Source organism: Cucurbita pepo, chromosome LG19 (genome assembly GCF_002806865.2).
Source record: "Cucurbita pepo subsp. pepo cultivar mu-cu-16 chromosome LG19, ASM280686v2, whole genome shotgun sequence".
Lineage (NCBI taxonomy): Eukaryota > Viridiplantae > Streptophyta > Magnoliopsida > Cucurbitales > Cucurbitaceae > Cucurbita > Cucurbita pepo.
The window spans coordinates 1,618,655-1,637,819 of record NC_036656.1 but is presented as its reverse complement, the minus strand read 5'-3'; the positions used below and the strand labels follow the sequence as shown (position 1 = coordinate 1,637,819).

At 36.5% G+C, this 19,165-nt stretch overlaps 1 protein-coding gene and 1 pseudogene across 1 annotated transcript; one reads left to right on the top strand and one right to left on the bottom strand.

Annotated features, from left to right (window-relative positions):
- Positions 1 to 608: 608 nt before the first annotated feature.
- On the bottom strand, positions 609 to 2,095 carry LOC111782184 (annotated as a pseudogene).
- A 7,412-nt stretch (positions 2,096 to 9,507) lies between these two features.
- Positions 9,508 to 17,345, top strand: LOC111781323 (importin-5-like). Its single transcript, XM_023661853.1, has 20 exons — positions 9,508 to 10,872; positions 11,198 to 11,401; positions 11,784 to 11,888; positions 12,164 to 12,229; positions 12,313 to 12,477; positions 12,668 to 12,742; positions 12,852 to 13,003; positions 13,314 to 13,449; positions 13,534 to 13,603; positions 13,712 to 13,839; positions 13,987 to 14,043; positions 14,521 to 14,706; positions 14,821 to 14,913; positions 15,355 to 15,440; positions 15,508 to 15,574; positions 15,663 to 15,729; positions 15,812 to 15,948; positions 16,410 to 16,501; positions 16,595 to 16,661; positions 16,745 to 17,345. Exons 1-20 carry the CDS (start codon positions 9,649 to 9,651, stop codon positions 16,907 to 16,909), a joined length of 3,342 nt encoding a protein of 1,113 aa, XP_023517621.1. The 5' UTR covers positions 9,508 to 9,648; the 3' UTR covers positions 16,910 to 17,345.
- The last annotated feature ends 1,820 nt before the right edge of the window (positions 17,346 to 19,165 follow it).

Below are 19,165 nucleotides of genomic sequence, written 5' to 3'. Positions count from 1 at the left end.
ATATATATATATATATATATAGAAATATCAAATAAAAAATAAAATATTAAATAAATTTAAATGCATCTATCCTATGCATGTGTCATGTTCTTTATTGGTTATGTCGTCGTCAACCGTGTAAGAGTGTCTTGTCTTTATCTGAAATATAGGAGTAGCACATGGTTTGAGTATTTTAACAAATATTCAAGTGACTCGCTATTGGGGTTTGAAAATGCAAATATATACAACATGAATGAGACCTATCATAACCGAGTCATTGGATGTGTATTTATTATTCTATACACGACCCATACGTGTGAATATGGACCCACCAGTCGGTTCGCACACCTTTTCTAGTTGGACTAGCATTCTCTGGTATTGTTATCGGACACCCGAAAGGAGTAGCAACCATCGTAGCATCATGTTATACATAAATAAGACAACTCTACCTATGTATATTATTTTTATTAAAAATCTCATTTTCTATTGTTAGTGTTGCCTTACCAGAAGTTATTAAACACTTTTAAAACAATAGGGTGACAATCATGAAGAACATGCAAGATGTTCTATAGCAAACTAGGGTGACAGGAGTGTTACTCCACTCACGACTTCAATGTTACTCGGAATCTTTATATATCTTCGTAGAAATACTTCTTGAAATTATTCATATGCCTTGTTTGTAACCGTATTGCTACTACGAGCGACCCATCATCTGTTGGCCCCAATATTATGTATCCCTTCCCATCCATGTGCAACATTGCTGGTCCAGAGTAACACGGTCGTCCCCAACCAAAATCCGCCTCATAAAATGGAAGGGACATCCAACTCACTATTGAAAGATTTGGGTTGCCCCAGAACGAAGCTTTGGCTCGAACATTAGAGTGGGATGATTTTCTCAACCAGCTAAGGTCCTCTTGCCCTGCTAGATAGTCTATCATTGATTGCGCGTATTCGCCGGTCATCTTCCATGTTCCTTCTCTTACCTTTCCTGCAGCATAGCTCAATGGTTGAGTCATAATATCGCCGAACACACACTCTAGCATTCGGACGATGATAGATGTGTTTCCTGAGAAGTTTTCTGGGATGGGTGGCTTCATCCGTTTTCTTACATCAATAGGGGTACGAACCACCGTCGGTTGTCAGCTCTGGCCGGTATCACGGGCCTTGCATGCACAAATCCACATGTGTCCGATAATGGCCTCAAATCGGGAGTATGGTCGTGGTTGTAATTCATCGGCGACCCCATGGTTTGATTGGTTAGGTTTGAATTTGCTCTCTTTTTCAGCTTTTCAATTTGTTCTTTGGTAAGTTTGAGCAATGCCGATGTGGTTTCTTGCTTTCCCTCCTCCTGATAAGAATAGAAATAACACAGACTCGTTTTAAAAACGTTGAGGAGAAGCTCAAAGAGAACAATATCTATTAGCAGTGGGCTCAGACCACTTACCTCCGGGTCGGAGCTACCCAGGATAACTGGTGGTGGTTTAGTAAACTCAACGTGATCGAACCGTGGCAGACGAAGCGGGTTCTCCGGCATCAGAAATTTCCGATCATGCAATGGCTGCAAAATAGTGTCCACCGTCTTGTCTCCGCGCGCCATGCTCGCCCATGAGTTGATGAACAAGATGCCAGAGGCTCCATCCACCACAGTATGACAACTAGCTACACCAATGACAAGCCCACGGCAGCTGAATCTCGTCACCTGAAATAGAAGCATCGGAATCTCTTCGATCGGAGAATTGTAATCCACGGCCGGAACGAGTTTTCTTACACCATCCGACGGCGCAAAGTCGCCGTAATCTTCCAGCTTGGCGTCAGTGGAAGCTTCGACGAATAGGACTCCAGCAGGGCAGCAATCAAGCTCGAGGCGGCCGCCAGCAATCCAGTGGAGACGCCCGGCGAGAGGGTAGTAAGGGACGAGGATTTGGCTGAGGGAGGTTTTTAAGGACTCGACGTCGGCGACCTTGGCTGCCGGGGATTTGTAGACGTAGACGGTGGGGACGTGAGTCCATGGCCTGTATTGGTCGCAGTCGGAGAAGGAGAGTGTGCCGGTGGGAGTACGGTGGCTGGGGACGATGGTGGAGGAAGAATGAATGGTTATAGATGCCATTGACGTTGGATTTCAAGAGCTTGGATTGGAGAGAACTTATGGAAGCTAACCTTTATATAAGTAGAAATGTCACCCGACCCCATTGGGACCCATCTCGAACAAGGAGAGTCGCTCCAAATAAGGAGAGAGTTACCCGTGAGCCCCGATCCCACTGGGACCGACCCCGAACAAGGTGAGCTACCCAGAATAAAGAGAGAGTTATCCGTGAGCCCCGACTCTAAATTGCAAGCTATCTTGTAATTTTTTTAATGGTTAAAAAGTACATGGTAAATATTAAAATTTAAATTTTTAGAAATTTCGTTCCAAGTACAATTTTTATATATCTCATCGTTGATACAATTTTTATATACTACTAGGCCAAATGTAATGTTGTTGGGTCATGGGCGTGTTATGACATGAGATGTATGATGATATGACATAGTATGATGATACCTCATGTAACGATGATATGCATGTATGACATGTCATGTTGCATTATGGTAATGAAGAGTTTTGTGATATACAACCCGTAAGTAATGTTATGAATGATTTACGTATGAAAACTTATGCATGCATGTTACGTAGAATAATATGGGAAGGATGTATGTGGTTGTATCGCAGGAATGATTTAAGCTGAGAAGTATAAGGAACTCAGAGCTCTAGGTTATAGAACTTAAGCCCCGTACTAGACCTATTTCTAAAGCCCTTCTCGTATGGTGCCAACGGAATTAAAAGAACTCAAGGTGCAATTACAAGATCTATTGGACAAAGGCTTCATCCGCCCTAGTGTATCTCCTTGGAGTGCACTAGTGCTATTTGTTAAGAAGAATTATGGCTCGATGCATCTGTGCATCAACTAAAGATAGTTAAACAAGAGGAAAATAAAAACAAGTATCTACATCCTCGTATTGAAGATTTTTTCGACCAACTCAGAGAAGCGACATCATTCTCCAAGATAGATCTTCAATCAGGGTATCACTAGATTAAGATTACAAGGTGGACGTGCTAAAGACAGTATTCAGAATAAGGTACGGTTACTACGAGTTTGTGGTGATATCGTTTGGTCTCACTAATGCCCTGACTGTATTTATGGAGTTATTGAACGAAGTATCTAAGGAGTGTCTTGATACGTTTGTCATCGTGTTTACAGACGACATCCTAGTCTACTCAAAGACGGGTCAAAAACACCAACGATACCTTCGAAAAGTCCTAACCATTTTGAGAGAGAAAAAGTTGTACGCCAAGTTCTCCAAGTGCGAATTTTGGCTATGACAAGTCTCGTTTTTAGGACACGTGGTGTCGAAAGATGGAATCTCAGTAAACCCCACCAAGATTGAAGCGGTCACTAAGTGGGATCGCCCGACCTCACTCACTAAGGTGCACAGTTTTATGGGATTATCAAGATACTACTAGCGGTTTGTGAAAGACTTTGCTAGAATAGCATGATCACTCATGCAGTTAACGAAGAAAGTTGTTCCATTTGTATAGAGTGATGCATGTAAGACAAGTTTTCAAGACCTAAAACGGCGGTTAGTGTCGACCCCAGTACTCACAGTACCAAAGAGCTCAGAGGGATATGTGATATATAGTGACGCCTCTAAGAAGGGACTAGAATGTGTGATGATGTTACATGGTAAGGTTTTCACGTATGATTTCCGTTAGTTGAAAGACTATGAGAATAACTCCCTACGCACGACTTAGAGAGTTGGTCGCAGTGGTGTTCCCACTTAAAATCTTGCGACACTACCTGTATGGAGAAAAGACTCAAATTTATATTAACCACAAGAGCTTGAAGTATTTATTCACCGAGAAAAAATTGAATATGAGACAACAAAGATGGTTAGAGTAGTGGTAACTGAAGGAGCTGTAGCTCAAATTACTCGATTCACGGTACAACCCACACTTCGACAAAGGATTATTGAGTCTCAACAAGAGAACCTAGCTTAAATAAGATTTTGAGCTAGTTAACAGCCGGTCCAATGGACAGTTTCTCCAAATCATCATATGGCGGACTACTATGTCAAGGACGACTGTGTGTTCCAACAGTGGAAGAGCTAAGGAACGAGATACTAACCGAGACTCACAACACTTCATTCTCTATGCATCTAGGTGATACTAAAACGTATCATGAATTGAAACAACATTATTGGTAGTGAAGTATGAAAAAGTACATAGCAGAATTCGTGAGCAGATGTCTAGTATGTCAACAGGTGAAAGCTCCTAAATAGAGAACGATAGGATTGTTGCAACCTATCAGTGTACTAGAATGAAAGTGGAAAAATATTGCTATGGACTTTATCGTAGGACTACCTAGAACACTGAATGGGTATACAGTAATCTAGATAATCATCGACAGACTATCAAAATCGACACATTTCCTACCTAGTAAGGCAACGTATATAGTAGATTATTATTTGTACTACAAATGCTGCGGCTGCTGCTGCTACGGCTACGGCTAGTAAGAAATCCATAAACCAACAAAATTTCTAGAACTTTCATTTATTTAAACCCAGTCCAATATAAATAAATTTATAATTCAATCCAGACGGTATAGATTGAGTTATCAAGTTTTTGAGTCATCAAATTTTTTTGAACCATCCCGAATAATTAGTTTGACATTTTCAATGCTAATAAATGTGACAAATACTAGTTTGGTTTAGTTTTCAACGCTAATCAAAGCTTGAATTGTGGCCGTATATTAATATTTAAAATATCGAGATCTTTTATTTTTATTAAAATGAATTTAAGACAACAAAATCAAATCTCGAGCAAAAGTCATCTCAAAGGTTTAACCTAAAATAAGCATAATTTCTCATTCAGTTTTAAATTATGACGAAAGGTTAAGAGTATTAGCGAATTCGTTTGAATAATAAAAGAGAAACGCATGTTCGTGCCCATAGCCAAGCTTGTATGCCACATACGTGAATCAATGAGGAGAGCGACAAACGGACCCACTTGCCTCGATAATAAAATAGTGAATTTTCGAAGGTTTCTTAACTTTAGATAAAAAAATTATTAATATTTTGTTTAAATTTTAAACAAAATTATNCTTGTATGCCACATACGTGAATCAATGAGGAGAGCGATAAACGGACCCACTTGCCTCGATAATAAAATAGTGAATTTTCGAACGTTTCTTAACTTTAGATAAAAAATTATTAATATTTTGTTTAAATTTTAAACAAAATTATTAATATCCGTCAACTTTTCAAAAATAAAAAATAAAAAATAAAAAATTATGGCTAAAAAATATAATTTTATTTCATTTTAAAAATTAATAGACATAAATAAATATTTAAAAATATTCTGTATATAGACGGAAAAAATAGGGTTGCAACCTGATTCAACCCTATTAAGATTATTATGAAGATTAAGAATATTTGACATTTGTAACCTATAAACGTTATGACGTTTGTAGCCATACCTTTGTTTCGACTAGCGTCGAATAGAATCTTCGAGATATATTTAATTATTTATATGAGAGTTGACCTAGGTTTTGACCTTGGATCAGACCGAACCGGATTGAACCGGGTCATAGAGTATCCCAAGGAACATGTTGGAGTGAAATTGGGTTGGGCCTCAACTTCCTAGGCCTTAGCCCATCAATGCTCTCTCACTGGGCCTAATTGGGCCTCAAAACATCCTTCTAGCCCAAGTGTTGAGCAGTCTTGATCTAGCTAGCCCAGGGCTTGATCCGCTCTAGGTTGGGCTTTCATTTTTTGGTCCAATTATTCGTAAAAAAATATATAATTTATGAACCCAACCCAACCCAACCCAACCCTTATTGTTCGGGTTGGGTTGGTCCGAGTTATCGGGTTGAATGTATACCCTTATTTTTTATTCTCTAACTAATTTTTTTTATTAAAATATATAATTTAACCAACATTAATATTTTTTAAGGTTAAATTAAAGTTTAACTTATTGATAAATTTTTAAAAATAGTAATTTTGAGTTTATTAGGTCTAATAAAATTAAAAAATTTGAGTCTCATTCGAATAAAATTAACTTTAATCTAATAAATGGGAACGAAATATTCGTGAGGCTGACGGTGACATGTAACGAACTAAAATGGACAATATTTGTTGGCCATGAGCTGTTATAGTTGGTATCAGAGTCAGACACCGAGCTGTGTGCTAGTGAGGACACTAGGCCCACAAGGAGGTGGATTGAGAGATACTACGTCGGTTGGAGAAGGAAACAAAGTATTTCTTATAAGAGTGTTGTATTGTCCACTTTGACCCGTTACATATCGTCATCAGCCTCATGATTTTAAAACGCGCATAATAGACAAAAAAAAAAATTTCACACTCTTATAGTTAATTTTTTAAATTTTCGAATTATTAAATGAAAAATTGAAATTTCATAAACCTCTAATGCGTTTTTTTAAGTTCGCCTTAGACCACTTGGCCATCCTGACATGTTTATGTTATAATATATTGTGATACGATATGTTATAGTATGATATGTATACGATGAAAGTTGTTATGCCTAGAAGCATGGAACGTTATGATTGACATGCAAAACGATGAGCTAGTTTGAAATACAGCCCCGACGTATGCATGAAAGATATGATAAATGATATGAAAAATTATATGATATATACTAAATGCTAGCGGGGTTGTATTAAGGATAATTAAAACGAAAAATTGTAGGGACCTCATTCATCCCCCTTTGAGGCTCAGTGTCACGGTCATGCTTGTCCAAGGCATGTCGCCCATGACCTCATGCCCGTGACACGCCGAAACCCTTGCCTTGTACTACTTTACCACTTTCATGTTCTATTATTTCTTTCTTGTTTTCTTTAAGAGTATGGCGTTTTGAATAAGTCATGGTTACGCCTGGTAGACATGAAATGCCTCAAAATGTACTCTAGGGGAATGCGTCTAGTTGTCAAATTCTCCCTACCTGAAAACTTATATACTGTTAAGATGTTATTGTTGCCTTTTTGCTTGCATTCTATATAACACCACTCTCAATCTTTCTCTCATTCTTTCTTTCAAAACGAAATATACATTAGAGAAGAATAAGAACCCTAATCCAGTCGCTGCGATGTGCGGGTAAGGATCTTGCGAGTGAGCAAACCGTGAGCAGAATGGTGAACCTTTTAAGGCAGCTTCAGCAAACTCTACCACCGTCCATGCTAGCATCGACGTGGTCGTCCTTGCAACCACAACAGCAGCTTGCACTCCAGTCAATCCTCTCGTCTTAGTGTAATTTGAATTGGCAAGGCAGGTCACTCTTTGTTCCCGATTGTGTCAGATCTTGAGTTATTTTTCGAAGTGTTTTCGCCTGATAATGTCATCTCGCCCCTTTTACATTGCGAAGCACAACAGCCATCCGTCGACGAAAGCTGCTGCGCATTGACGTTGTGTGTGTCGTCATCGTGTCTGATAAATGTATTATTTTTCGTTATGCGCTTTCGTTTAAAGCATCGATTTTGCATGGGTCCGAGAAAGAGTAGATACAGTTTAATAAAGCTTTTTTACATTTGATCTTCTATTTTCGTAATTTAGCAGGCTAGAATTTCTGTATCATCGCCCTCACCCTCAGTTAAATCCCACAAATCTTGCCTATTGTAGATAAGCTTCCCTTCATAACTTCCAATAGTTATAATTATTGCCAACAAACTTTTCTATTTATACCCGTAGAAGCACTTCCACCCTTCATCTAGTTGACTAAAAATATCAAACCCTTGGTTACCAACCTAACTCTGATACAAAGTTAGGAATCACGACTTTTCATAATGGCATAATACTGTCGACTTTGAGCATAAGCTCTCATGACTTTGCTTTGGGCTTCTGCAAAATGCCTCATACCAATGGAACTTGCTGGAAATTCGGTGTTTCATGCTCGTTCAGAACTTATTGAAACTCATTATCAGTTGAGTATTTACAGGAGTTATTTCAGTTTAAATAGAAGTTTTACTGTTAGTAAACTATAGCTACAGTACAACACTTCATATTTTCCGTTTTCTCTCTATTATCTTCTTTAAATAATAATAATTTCAGATTTATTTTCACTTTTGAGTGTTAGATATTGTGTTAGTTGGTATCAGAGTCATGCCCTAAACTTAGTCATGACAATAGAATCCTCAAATATCGAACAAAGAATTGTGAGCCTCGAAGTTGTAGTCAAAAGTGACTAAAGTGTCGAACAAAGGGTGTACTTTGTTCGAACGCTCTAAAGAAAGGAGTCGAGCCTCGATTAAGGGAAGACTGTTCGAGAGCTCCATAAGCCTCAAAGGAGGCTTATAGTGTACTTTGTTCGAGGGGAGGATTAGGGAATAATCATGAGTTTATAAGCAAGGAATACTATCTCTATTTGTATGAGATCTTTTGAGGAAGTCCAAAGCAAAGCGAGCTTAGGCTCATAATATCATAACATTGTGGACAATATCATACCACTGTGAATAGTCGTGATTCTTAACAGCAACCAGACTGATAATAATAATAATAATTTGGAGGCCATGCCTAGCTAGCCGCCCAAAATCCGCCATTGATTCTTGTACTAAAAGAACGAAGAAACAAAATTTCATTGTCGTTACGTTATTTGCGATTGTGACGAAAGAGCTCGGTGACACGGTGACATCATTTTATTTAAACGACATAAAAGTCTAACAATTTACCATTTAAGGAAAAATATAAATTTATTTCAAAGCGTGATTTGAAAGCAAAAGTAAAAGACAGCTAACATTAATTCTAAATTGTCATGCAATCGAAATGTACTTGGGTTTAATCATTTGATTTATCCACAAAAATTCATCAAGAAAAAAAAGCAAAATTACTAAAGTACCCCTCTCCAATTAGGATTAGTATGCATTTCTCGCCCTATGTTCGTCATTTTATTCATAATCCCCATTTTTTAAAAAGAAATATACATTTATTAATGTTTATATACATAATTAATTTATTATCAACTAAGCTCCGCTCAAATTGGTTTACATGCAATCTTTATTGTACAATATCCGATAAAACAATTCCATAAATTATTTAAAAAGAAGTCCATAATCACTGTAAGCAGATATAACTTCTTCAGTAAGATAGTGAGCTACTCGGTTGATATTTTCTAATTTGAACGACTTTGCCCCAGTTCTCCAAATTAGGGTTTCGATCCAACGACGCACTATTTCCATTTCAGTATTAGTTAAGTAATAATTTTTTAAAAATAAATAATTAGCTTTTCTCTCATACTCATATTATTATTATTTAATTTTTTTTTTTTTTTTTTGGGTTATAAATATAAGATAAATAAAATGAAATGAGAAGTGGAGGATTAATTAATTCATCAATTTTTTTTTACATTCTAAATTAGAAAAAAAGGTTTAATGGATAAAATTCCAAAAAGTCCGAGCCCGAACTGGATCCGACCCGAACCGGAAACCCGAATGAGAAACCCCAATAAAAACCCTTCATTCTCTCGCAATAAAACCGTTCCAAGTTACTTCCCTCCCTTTGAGATTCTTTTGGAGGCGCCACAAAAAAAAAAACCCTCTCTCTATCTCTCTCGGCTCCTTCACCATCTCCAATTCTTCATCTCTCTCTCTTCCTAATTGCAGCTTAAAAACCTCCATTAATCCTTCATCCATGGCGGCCGATTCCGCTCAGCATCATCAAATGGCCTTGCTTCTGGGTTCCGATCGCACCCACTTCGAAGCCCTAATTTCCCATCTTATGTCCTCTTCCAATGACCAGCGTTCACAGGCTGAGTCCCTTTTCAATCTCTGCAAACAAGCCCACCCAGATGCTCTCGCTCTTAAGCTTGCTGATCTTCTCCACCCATCTGCTCATCCCGAGGCACGCACCATGTCTGCCATTCTCCTCCGCCGTCAACTCATTCGTGATGATTCTTATCTCTGGCCTCGTCTTACTCCTTCCACTCAATCAACTCTTAAATCTGTTTTGCTTTCGTCTCTTCAGACGGAGGAATCTAAGTCTATTTCGAAGAAGTTGTGTGATACTATTGCGGAGCTTGCTTCTGGGATTTTGCCGGATGGAGGTTGGAATGAATTGATGCCGTTTATTTTTCAGTGTGTTACTTCTGATAGCGCTAAGATGCAGGAGTCTGCTTTGTTGATTTTTGCGCAATTGGCTCAGTATATTGGTGAAACCCTAGTTCCACATCTGGATACACTTCACTCTGTGTTTTCGCAGTGTTTGAGTTCGTCTAAGACTGCAGATGTGAGAATTGCAGCTTTGGGTGCTGCGATTAATTTTATTCAATGTTTGTCTAGTGCTTCTGATAGGGATAGGTTTCAGAATCTATTGCCCTTGATGATGCAGACGTTAACTGAGGCTTTGAATTCTGGACAAGAAGTCACTGCGAAGGATGCGCTTGAGTTGTTGATTGAATTGGCAGGGTCTGAGCCCAGATTCTTGAGGAGGCAGCTGGTTGATGTGGTTGGTTCCATGTTGCAGATTGCTGAGGCGGATTCCCTTGAAGAATCTACTAGGCATTTGGCAATTGAATTTGTTATAACGCTTGCTGAGGCTAGAGAGCGAGCTCCCGGGATGATGAGGAAGTTGCCGCAGTTTATAAGTAGGTTGTTTGGGATACTTATGAACATGTTGTTGGATATCGAGGACGATCCTGCTTGGCATACCGCTGATACTGAGGATGAGGATGCGGGTGAGACTGATAATTATGGGTTCGGGCAAGAGTGCTTAGATAGACTATCTATTTCGTTGGGTGGAAATTCTATTGTGCCTGTTGCTTCCGAGATGTTTCCTGTTTTCTTGGCTGCACCTGAATGGCAAAAGCATCATGCAGCACTTATTGCACTGTCACAAATTGCAGAGGGTTGCTCGAAGGTATAGTCCTTGCTTTGAATTTTCATCTCTCCTTTGCATTTCATTGTCTTACCTTTTAATGGCCAAAGTTTACAATTATGAAGTCTCTACAGCGTTCTCCTCTTTATTTTACTAGATTTCGTTCATTGTTATATGTTAAAGGCATTGATAATGTTGCAAATCAATTCAGTTTCAAACTTCTGAATGGTATATGTTATATTATTATGTTAAGCATCATCTTGGTTATTATTTGTTGGCGGTTCCTTTCAATGGGTTAGAGCTTTATTCGTTTATCCTTGGTGCGTTGGTTTGTCATTCTAATCACATACTTGCTCTATTTGTGCAGGTAATGATAAAGAATCTTGAGCAAGTACTCTCTATGGTTTTAAATTCATTCCAACATCCACATCCACGTGTGCGATGGGCAGCTATTAACGCCATCGGCCAGTTGTCTACTGATCTAGGCCCAGATTTGCAGTCTAAATATCACCATCTAGTTGTGCCTGCTTTGGCTGGAGCTATGGATGATTTTCAAAATCCACGAGTACAGGTTTGTATATTTTTGCTCTTATTGAATGGGTGTAGCCAGTTAATCATCTTTTCTACAGATATTTATCTTTTCTTGTTCTGCAAACTATTTATCCAATTTTTTCTGTTGTCTTTTTTCCCTCCTAGAAGCTTATGTGCTGATACTTGTCGCTTTGTGATGATTTACATCCACATTTTTTATATGATCGATTAGGAAGTAAAAATTTCTTAATGAGATTAAGGGATAGATATGTGCAGTATTTTGTTCCTTTGGCTCCTTCACAATATTTGAATAAGCAGTCATCACTAGAGTTTTTCTTGCTTGTTCTTTAAAAAACAGTACACAATATTTACTTTACTATTGAGGTAACATTGCTAATTTGTCTCTTGCTTTAATTCTACAGGCACATGCTGCCTCAGCAGTCCTCAATTTCAGTGAAAATTGTACCCCAAATATTCTAACGCCTTACTTGGATGGAATTGTGAGCAAACTCCTTGTACTACTGCAGGTATTCTACTTTCTTAGTGGTCTTACTCTCAATTTATAACATACGTATTTCACTACGTGGTGGCAATTTGATAAATCATTTGATTGAAATTCTCTTTTCCTGCTCTGCTAAATGTTATTTCATATTTCTTTGTTTTTGAGGTAAAATGGTGATGCATCTCAATTTTTTTTCTTCAATATAATTTCTTTTTATATGTTGCTGCTTTTGTTGCAAAGATGGCTTGATTTTTCATATTCTTTTTTATTAATGTGCTATATCATTTGTCTGCATTCCAGAATGGAAAGCAGATGGTGCAGGAGGGGGCTTTGACAGCTCTTGCATCTGTTGCCGATTCATCCCAGGTTTGTTTACTCTTTAATCTTATTTCAATTTTTTGAACGCTCTTTTGTTGTGGATGTTACAAGCTTTGTTTTTACGTGGACAGGAGCATTTCCAGAAATATTATGATGCTGTAATGCCTTACTTAAAAGCTATTCTTGTAAATGCAAGTGACAAATCCAATCGTATGCTTCGGGCCAAATCCATGGAATGTATCAGTTTGGTTGGTATGGCTGTTGGGAAAGACAAGTTTAAGGAAGATGCCAAGCAGGTTACTTTCGATAATGTTTATCCATCATTTGGTTATTCTATTTGGACTCGTGTTATCTTTAGTGAATGTTGTTATTCTATTTTGTAAATCAAATAGTTATTTCAATCAATCTTTATGCATAAATTAATAGTTGTTATTCTTTTGTCTCTATTATGGGCTGAAATCTTTTATGGTCCATGTATTTTTTAAGGTTATGGATGTTTTGTTGTCACTACAAGGATCCCCAATGGAAGCAGATGATCCCACGACCAGCTACATGTTACAAGTATGTTTTGAGGGTCTTATGTGATACAAATTGGTGTATCTTTTTGGATGGATTTGGTTTAATTTTATTGGTCAAAAAAGAAGAAAATAATTGCTTACTTCTTTTTCAGGCATGGGCAAGACTCTGCAAATGCCTTGGACAGGATTTTCTTCCTTACATGAGCGTTGTGATGCCACCTTTGCTTCAATCTGCTCAACTTAAGCCTGATGTGACAATCACATCTGCTGATTCAGATGCTGATATTGATGATGATGATGATAGGTTCGGTTTTTAACTTCTATTTTTAATTGTTCATTGAAATGAAAACAATTAAATTCTTGTGAGTGTGCCCTGCAGTATTTATTGTTGTTTTAGGTTCCTTTTTCTCTTATGTATAGTATTTTTAATAAATTGAATACCTCCAAGACATTGGGAAAGAATAGTTGTTATTTATCTTATGATAAATAGCATGTTTAATATAGTTGTGTTTGCTACTTCTCTGTTTTGATGTAAAATTTTCACCAGTTTTTTTAATTAGTTCTTTAGTCAAGGTATTTTTCTGTTAATTAAACGTTGATTGTCTTTATTGCAGTATTGAAACAATAACTCTCGGTGATAAAAGGATTGGCATCAAGACTAGTGTTTTGGAGGAAAAAGCCACAGCTTGCAACATGCTGTGTTGTTATGCTGATGAGTTAAAAGAAGGATTTTTTGTCTGGATCGATCAGGTTGCTTTCATGAATTACACTTTTTGTTTTTCTAATATGTGATCTTTTGTTTACTGCTGTACTAATGGTTGTTCTATTACTTAGGTTGCTCCTACTTTGGTTCCACTCCTCAAATTTTATTTTCATGAAGAAGTTCGGAGGGCTGCTGTTTCAGGTAGTAGATTGTTCCTTTTTTTTTTCCTATGTTTTTTTTTCTACTTTAAAGTCATTGGAAGAAATCATTTAAATTATCTTATTTACACGTTGTCTATTATGTAAACAGCCATGCCAGAGCTATTGCGTTCAGCAAAATTGGCTGTTGAGAAAGGGCAATCTCAAGGTCGTGATGAATCCTATGTGAAGCAGTTGTCAGATTATATTATACCAGCTTTGGTGGAGGCATTACACAAGGTTGCGTGTGGATTATATTTTTTCCAGCAATGATAGAGATCTTTATACTTCTAAATTGCCATCCACCTTTTGTTACTTAATGCTCTTATGTACTTGAGGGTGTTGAAAGCTAAATTACGATGTTTTATTATGCTAAATGCTTTACAGGAGCCTGAGGTGGAGATATGTGCCAGTATGTTGGATGCACTGAACGAGTGCGTACAGGTCAGTTTGATGAGTTGTTAAATATATTCTGTACAAAAGAAATGAAGTTATCATTTACAAGTATCATGTGCTTTAATGTTCAATTTCTGTCGAAGTCTGGTACAAATTTAGTTCGGTGTTTCTGCAGCCTTTTGTTTTTGTTTCTTTAGCCAAGGAATTCAAGGTATTTGTTAAGAAAAATAATATATAAGGAACTCCAATGTGAGTCTTTGAGTCCAAAAAGCTAACTAAATCCAGACACCTTTAGCTAATTGGTATCTCAAGAGAATTCAGTTCAATTGTGCGCTGTAATTGTGTTTCTATTTCATTCTTTCGTTGAACTTCTTTCTCTTTTTAGTTCATTCATTTCTTTTCTCCTTTCTGCCTTTTGTGTAGTAGTTGGAGTTATTTGGATGACAGTCAACTGAAGTTAGAATTTTTCCCCAAAGTATGAATTATATGCATTCTTGAACTAAATGTGGCTTTTCTTTCTATTAGATCTCTGGACCACTTCTTGATGAAAGCCAAGTAAGGTGCATTGTGGATGAGATTAAATATGTCATCACTGCTAGTTCATCAAGAAAGCTTGAAAGATTGGAGAGGACAACAGCAGAGGATTTTGATGCAGACGAGAGAGAATTGCTTGATGAAGAAAATGAGCAAGAAGAAGAAGTTTTTGATCAGGTAAGTTATTGTGATAGACATGCTATCTTATGCTGTTTAGTAGTTGTGTTTTCAGGTGTATTTGAAGATTAGTGTGAGAATAATGTTGTATGTCTTATTTTGTATTTTGATTAGATTGGTGATTGTTTGGGAACTTTGATCAAGACTTTCAAGGCCTCGTTCTTGCCTATGTTTGATGAGCTCTCATCTTATTTGACACCTATGTGGGTAAGTTTCTTGAGAATTTTTATCTGTCTGTAATGCTTTCTAACTTTGATCTTAGAAAATACCACCATTCTGATCTACATAAGACTTTCATTCTTTATGAGTTTGCTTGAACGCTTCTGTTTCTGTATCATTCAACGATGTGAAGTTGTGTGCACAAAGTAGAGCCAATCACTTGAATGAAAACGAAATATAATTTTTTTTGTAAGTTGATGATTCTGAAATCTTCACATTTTCTTTATATTATTATTAGGTGAGGGTTCTGCCATTTTTTCTGTTAACTTCTTCATTCACTGTTATGTTTACAGTTTTAGCTAGACCTTTTAAGTGAACATTGAAACACTTCTAATTTGCAACGCATACATATGGGGCTGTACAAACTAATTTATTTGAAGTGTATCTGGAAGTACTTAACCCCTAATGGTCACGATCTTCGGTGTGCAGGGTAAGGATAGAACAGCAGAGGAGAGGAGAATAGCAATATGTATTTTTGATGATGTTGTGGAGCATTGTCGTGAAGCAGCCCTCAGGTAATCATTTCATTGTAATTTTTTTGTATCTTGAGCATTTGTATTAATTTTTCCTATTGTGAATCAGGTATTATGATACCTACCTTCCCTTCTTGTTGGAGGCTTGCAATGATGAGAATCCTGATGTCCGTCAGGTTTGTTCTGCCTTTAAATGCTCAAAAATTATGATTTTTCTTTTGTTAATTCAAGCTTTTATCTAATTCAATCACTACTCATTTACAGGCTGCTGTTTATGGTATTGGTGTTTGTGCCGAGTTTGGCGGTTCTGTATTCAAACCGCTGGTTCAAGGTTGGCTTCGAGTGCACCTTCTTTGTTTGAGTTTTTGAGAATGGTGGATGACTTTGTTATATCTTCTCTTTCTTTTGTGCAGAGGCCCTTTCCAGGTTGGATGTTGTGATTCGGCACCCTAATGCACAACAGTCTGAAAACGTAATGGCATATGACAATGCTGTTTCAGCTCTTGGAAAGATATGTCTGTTTCACAGAGATAGTATAAATGCATCACAGGTTTGTGTCTTCTCATGTATTGGATTCATCTGCATTCATTTAAAATGAACTCGCTTTTCCTTTTCCTCGTGTAATAAATATTAAGAAAAAGATTTCATGATAGTGTTTGTGAGTGAATGATTGTGCCTATGAAATATGCAAGCATCGTAATCTTGAGTATTTGACAAGGGTTGTACTGGAATTAGACTACGAACGATAATATTTATATGTACTCCATGCTCTTGGAAACCGCACAATGAATTTGTTTCTCGACTGAAACGACCTCCAAATTCTATTTATTGTACTAATAGTATTTCGTTGTGTACATATTTGTCGCCTGTAGTATGTATTTGGTCAAACATGTTCTATGATGGAAACTAATTCTATTTATTCCATTAATGGATCCTGCTCAGGTCCACATTTCTTTTATGGCATGCTTATTTCTGCGTCTTATTTGCCTCTATGACTTTTTTTTTTGGCAGTTGGTTCCTGCTTGGCTAAGCTGCTTGCCTATTAAGGGTGATTTAATTGAGGCTAAGTTGGTGCATGAGCAACTCTGTTCAATGGTTGAAAGGTTGAAATGTTGATCCCATAAACAAATTCTATTCAACAATCTTGTTTGCCTGATTCATTGTTTACTCATTTTTTCCCTCCATTTAATTAACAGGTCTGATAAAGAACTCTTAGGGCCCAACAATCAGTATCTTCCTAAAATAGTTTCCATTTTTGCCGAGGTATGCTATATCGTTAAGGAACGTGCACAAGAATGTTTTGTATGCTTTGATTTCTCAATTTCTGGGGGCATTGTTGTTTGTAGGTTCTATGTGCGGGTAAGGATCTTGCGAGTGAGCAAACCGTGAGCAGAATGGTGAACCTTTTAAGGCAGCTTCAGCAAACTCTACCACCGTCCACGCTAGCATCAACGTGGTCGTCCTTGCAACCACAACAGCAGCTTGCACTCCAGTCAATCCTCTCATCTTAGTGTAATTTGTATTGGCAAGGCAGGTCATTCTTTGTTCCGTGTCAGATCCTGAGTTGGTTACGTACATCTCTTGGATGGGTTGGCTATGTGTTTTCTGGTATTTTTCAAAGCGTTTTCGCCTGATAATGTCATCTCTCCCCTTTTACATTGCGAAGCACAGCAGCCATCCCTCGAAGAAAGCTGCTGCGCGTTGGCGTCGTGTGTGTCGTCATCATGTCCGGTAAATGTATTATTTTTCGTTATGTGCTTTTGTTTAAAGCATCGATTTTGCATGGGTCGAAGAAAGAGTAGATACAGTTTGTGTATAGTCCACAAAAGTATTGGTGAACTAGAGTCGTCCTCCCTCACAAAAAAGAGTGAAAACTACCAAAAATAATGTCGAGTGGTTATTATTATTGTTATTATTATTATTATTATTATTATTATTATTATTATTATTGAGGCTTTGAAGTTTTGAAAATATTGAGGTCAAAGCGTGCATTCATACACATAATGGTTATGTTTGCTTGTTAAATTCTATTCCTGATTTAGTTATTTATTTGGCTCAAAACGAAATTGGATGATTTCTTTTTTAGATATTTAGTGAAATTTGATGATACGATAGAAGGCACGATCAACTCAATCTAACTCATATGATTTGAGGTGTGTAAAGGTTTCCTCGAGCTAGATGGAGATTGACCCTTGAGTGCAAAGGCAAAAGGGATCTTGAGTGCAATACCTGCACGTTGAGTAGGGACATCAGACTTAGTGATTTGATTATGTTGAGCGAAAGGGCTATCGTTTAACACCTACTCGGAGTAGGGATGAAAGTCAGGCTTAGTGCATCAGACTTAGTGATTTGATTATGTTGAGCGGAAGGGCTATCGTTTAACACCTACTCAGAGTAGGGATGAAAGTCGGGCTTAGTGATTTGATTACGTTGAGTAGATGGACCATAACGGATAAAAATTACTCTAGAGATAATATGTAAAGTTTTTTAAAAAATTATTTTTGAAGAAAATTTCAAAATATGTATAATAAATTTCAAAATAAAAATAAATCTATTTAACAACTCCATGAATTAGAAATTTCAAACATTTATATTAAAGAGATTAGAGGGTAGAGACTGTAATCTCATATAATAATATAATATTTTTAAAATCTAATTTAATTAATATTTTTCTAGCAAAATAGAATTTTTATTTTATAAAATTATTTTAATGGATGATGATTATAGCATTAGGGGGTTGAAATGGATGTTACAACAATGGCGACGTGCAGAATGGGACACCATTATTCCCTATTAATTTATATTATTTTCCTTTTTTAATTAAAAAAAAAATCAGTTTATTTATTAATTTAATAGTGACGTTTAATAATACTTGTAACCTATTTCAAATTAATAATAATAATTTTTCAAAAAATTAAAATAATACTTTCCCTACAGATTGGACAACTACTCCAATAATTATTTATTTATTTTATTTTTTTTTTAAGGAAAAAGTCTTTTCTCTTTATTTTTTTCTCTTCAAATCATTATATATATATATATATATATATATAAATACTCTTACCTATGTTTTTTAAAAAATATAAAAAATATTAATTTTGAATGAAAATCTATTTATGAAATTTTAAAATTAGTATTAATCCCTTTTCATCCCACTAATCAATTTTTATTTTTATTATAATATATTACACGTCGATTGAATTAGCATGAAGTAAAAAAATGATCCATTTTAATTGGATTCTTTTTTTTACTAAATTAATTTCTAAAATAAAAATAATATAATAGATCGACGTGATCGCCAAATTATTAATTCTGTAAAATAAAAAAAAAAATTGAGAATAAAAAAAAAAGAAAAAAAAATGTTTTATGAAGGCAGCCAATACCTCGTAGGTTAAGATTAGACTTTTATGTCTTTTATTTTTGTTTTTATTTATTTAATTAATTATTTATTTTGGATCTTCTTTCTTAAGCCTCCAAGTGGCAGCATTTTAGGCTTCCATAACTTTCTCTCTCTACTGTTTGACCTTGTGCCACTTCAAGGGAGAGAGAAAATATGCGTTATTACTTTTTTGCCCTTGTCCTTTTTAGGAAAAAATGATTTATTACCATCTAGCACCGGTGTACCTGAGTTGGATTAGATTGAGTTTACATTTTATAGACTAACTCGAGGTTGGTAATTCAAGTAATCCAAAATTGTTTCACAACCCAACCCGAGACTTTATGTTCGAGTTAGGTTGGGTTGAGTTGAGTTTACCGTTGATGCAAGA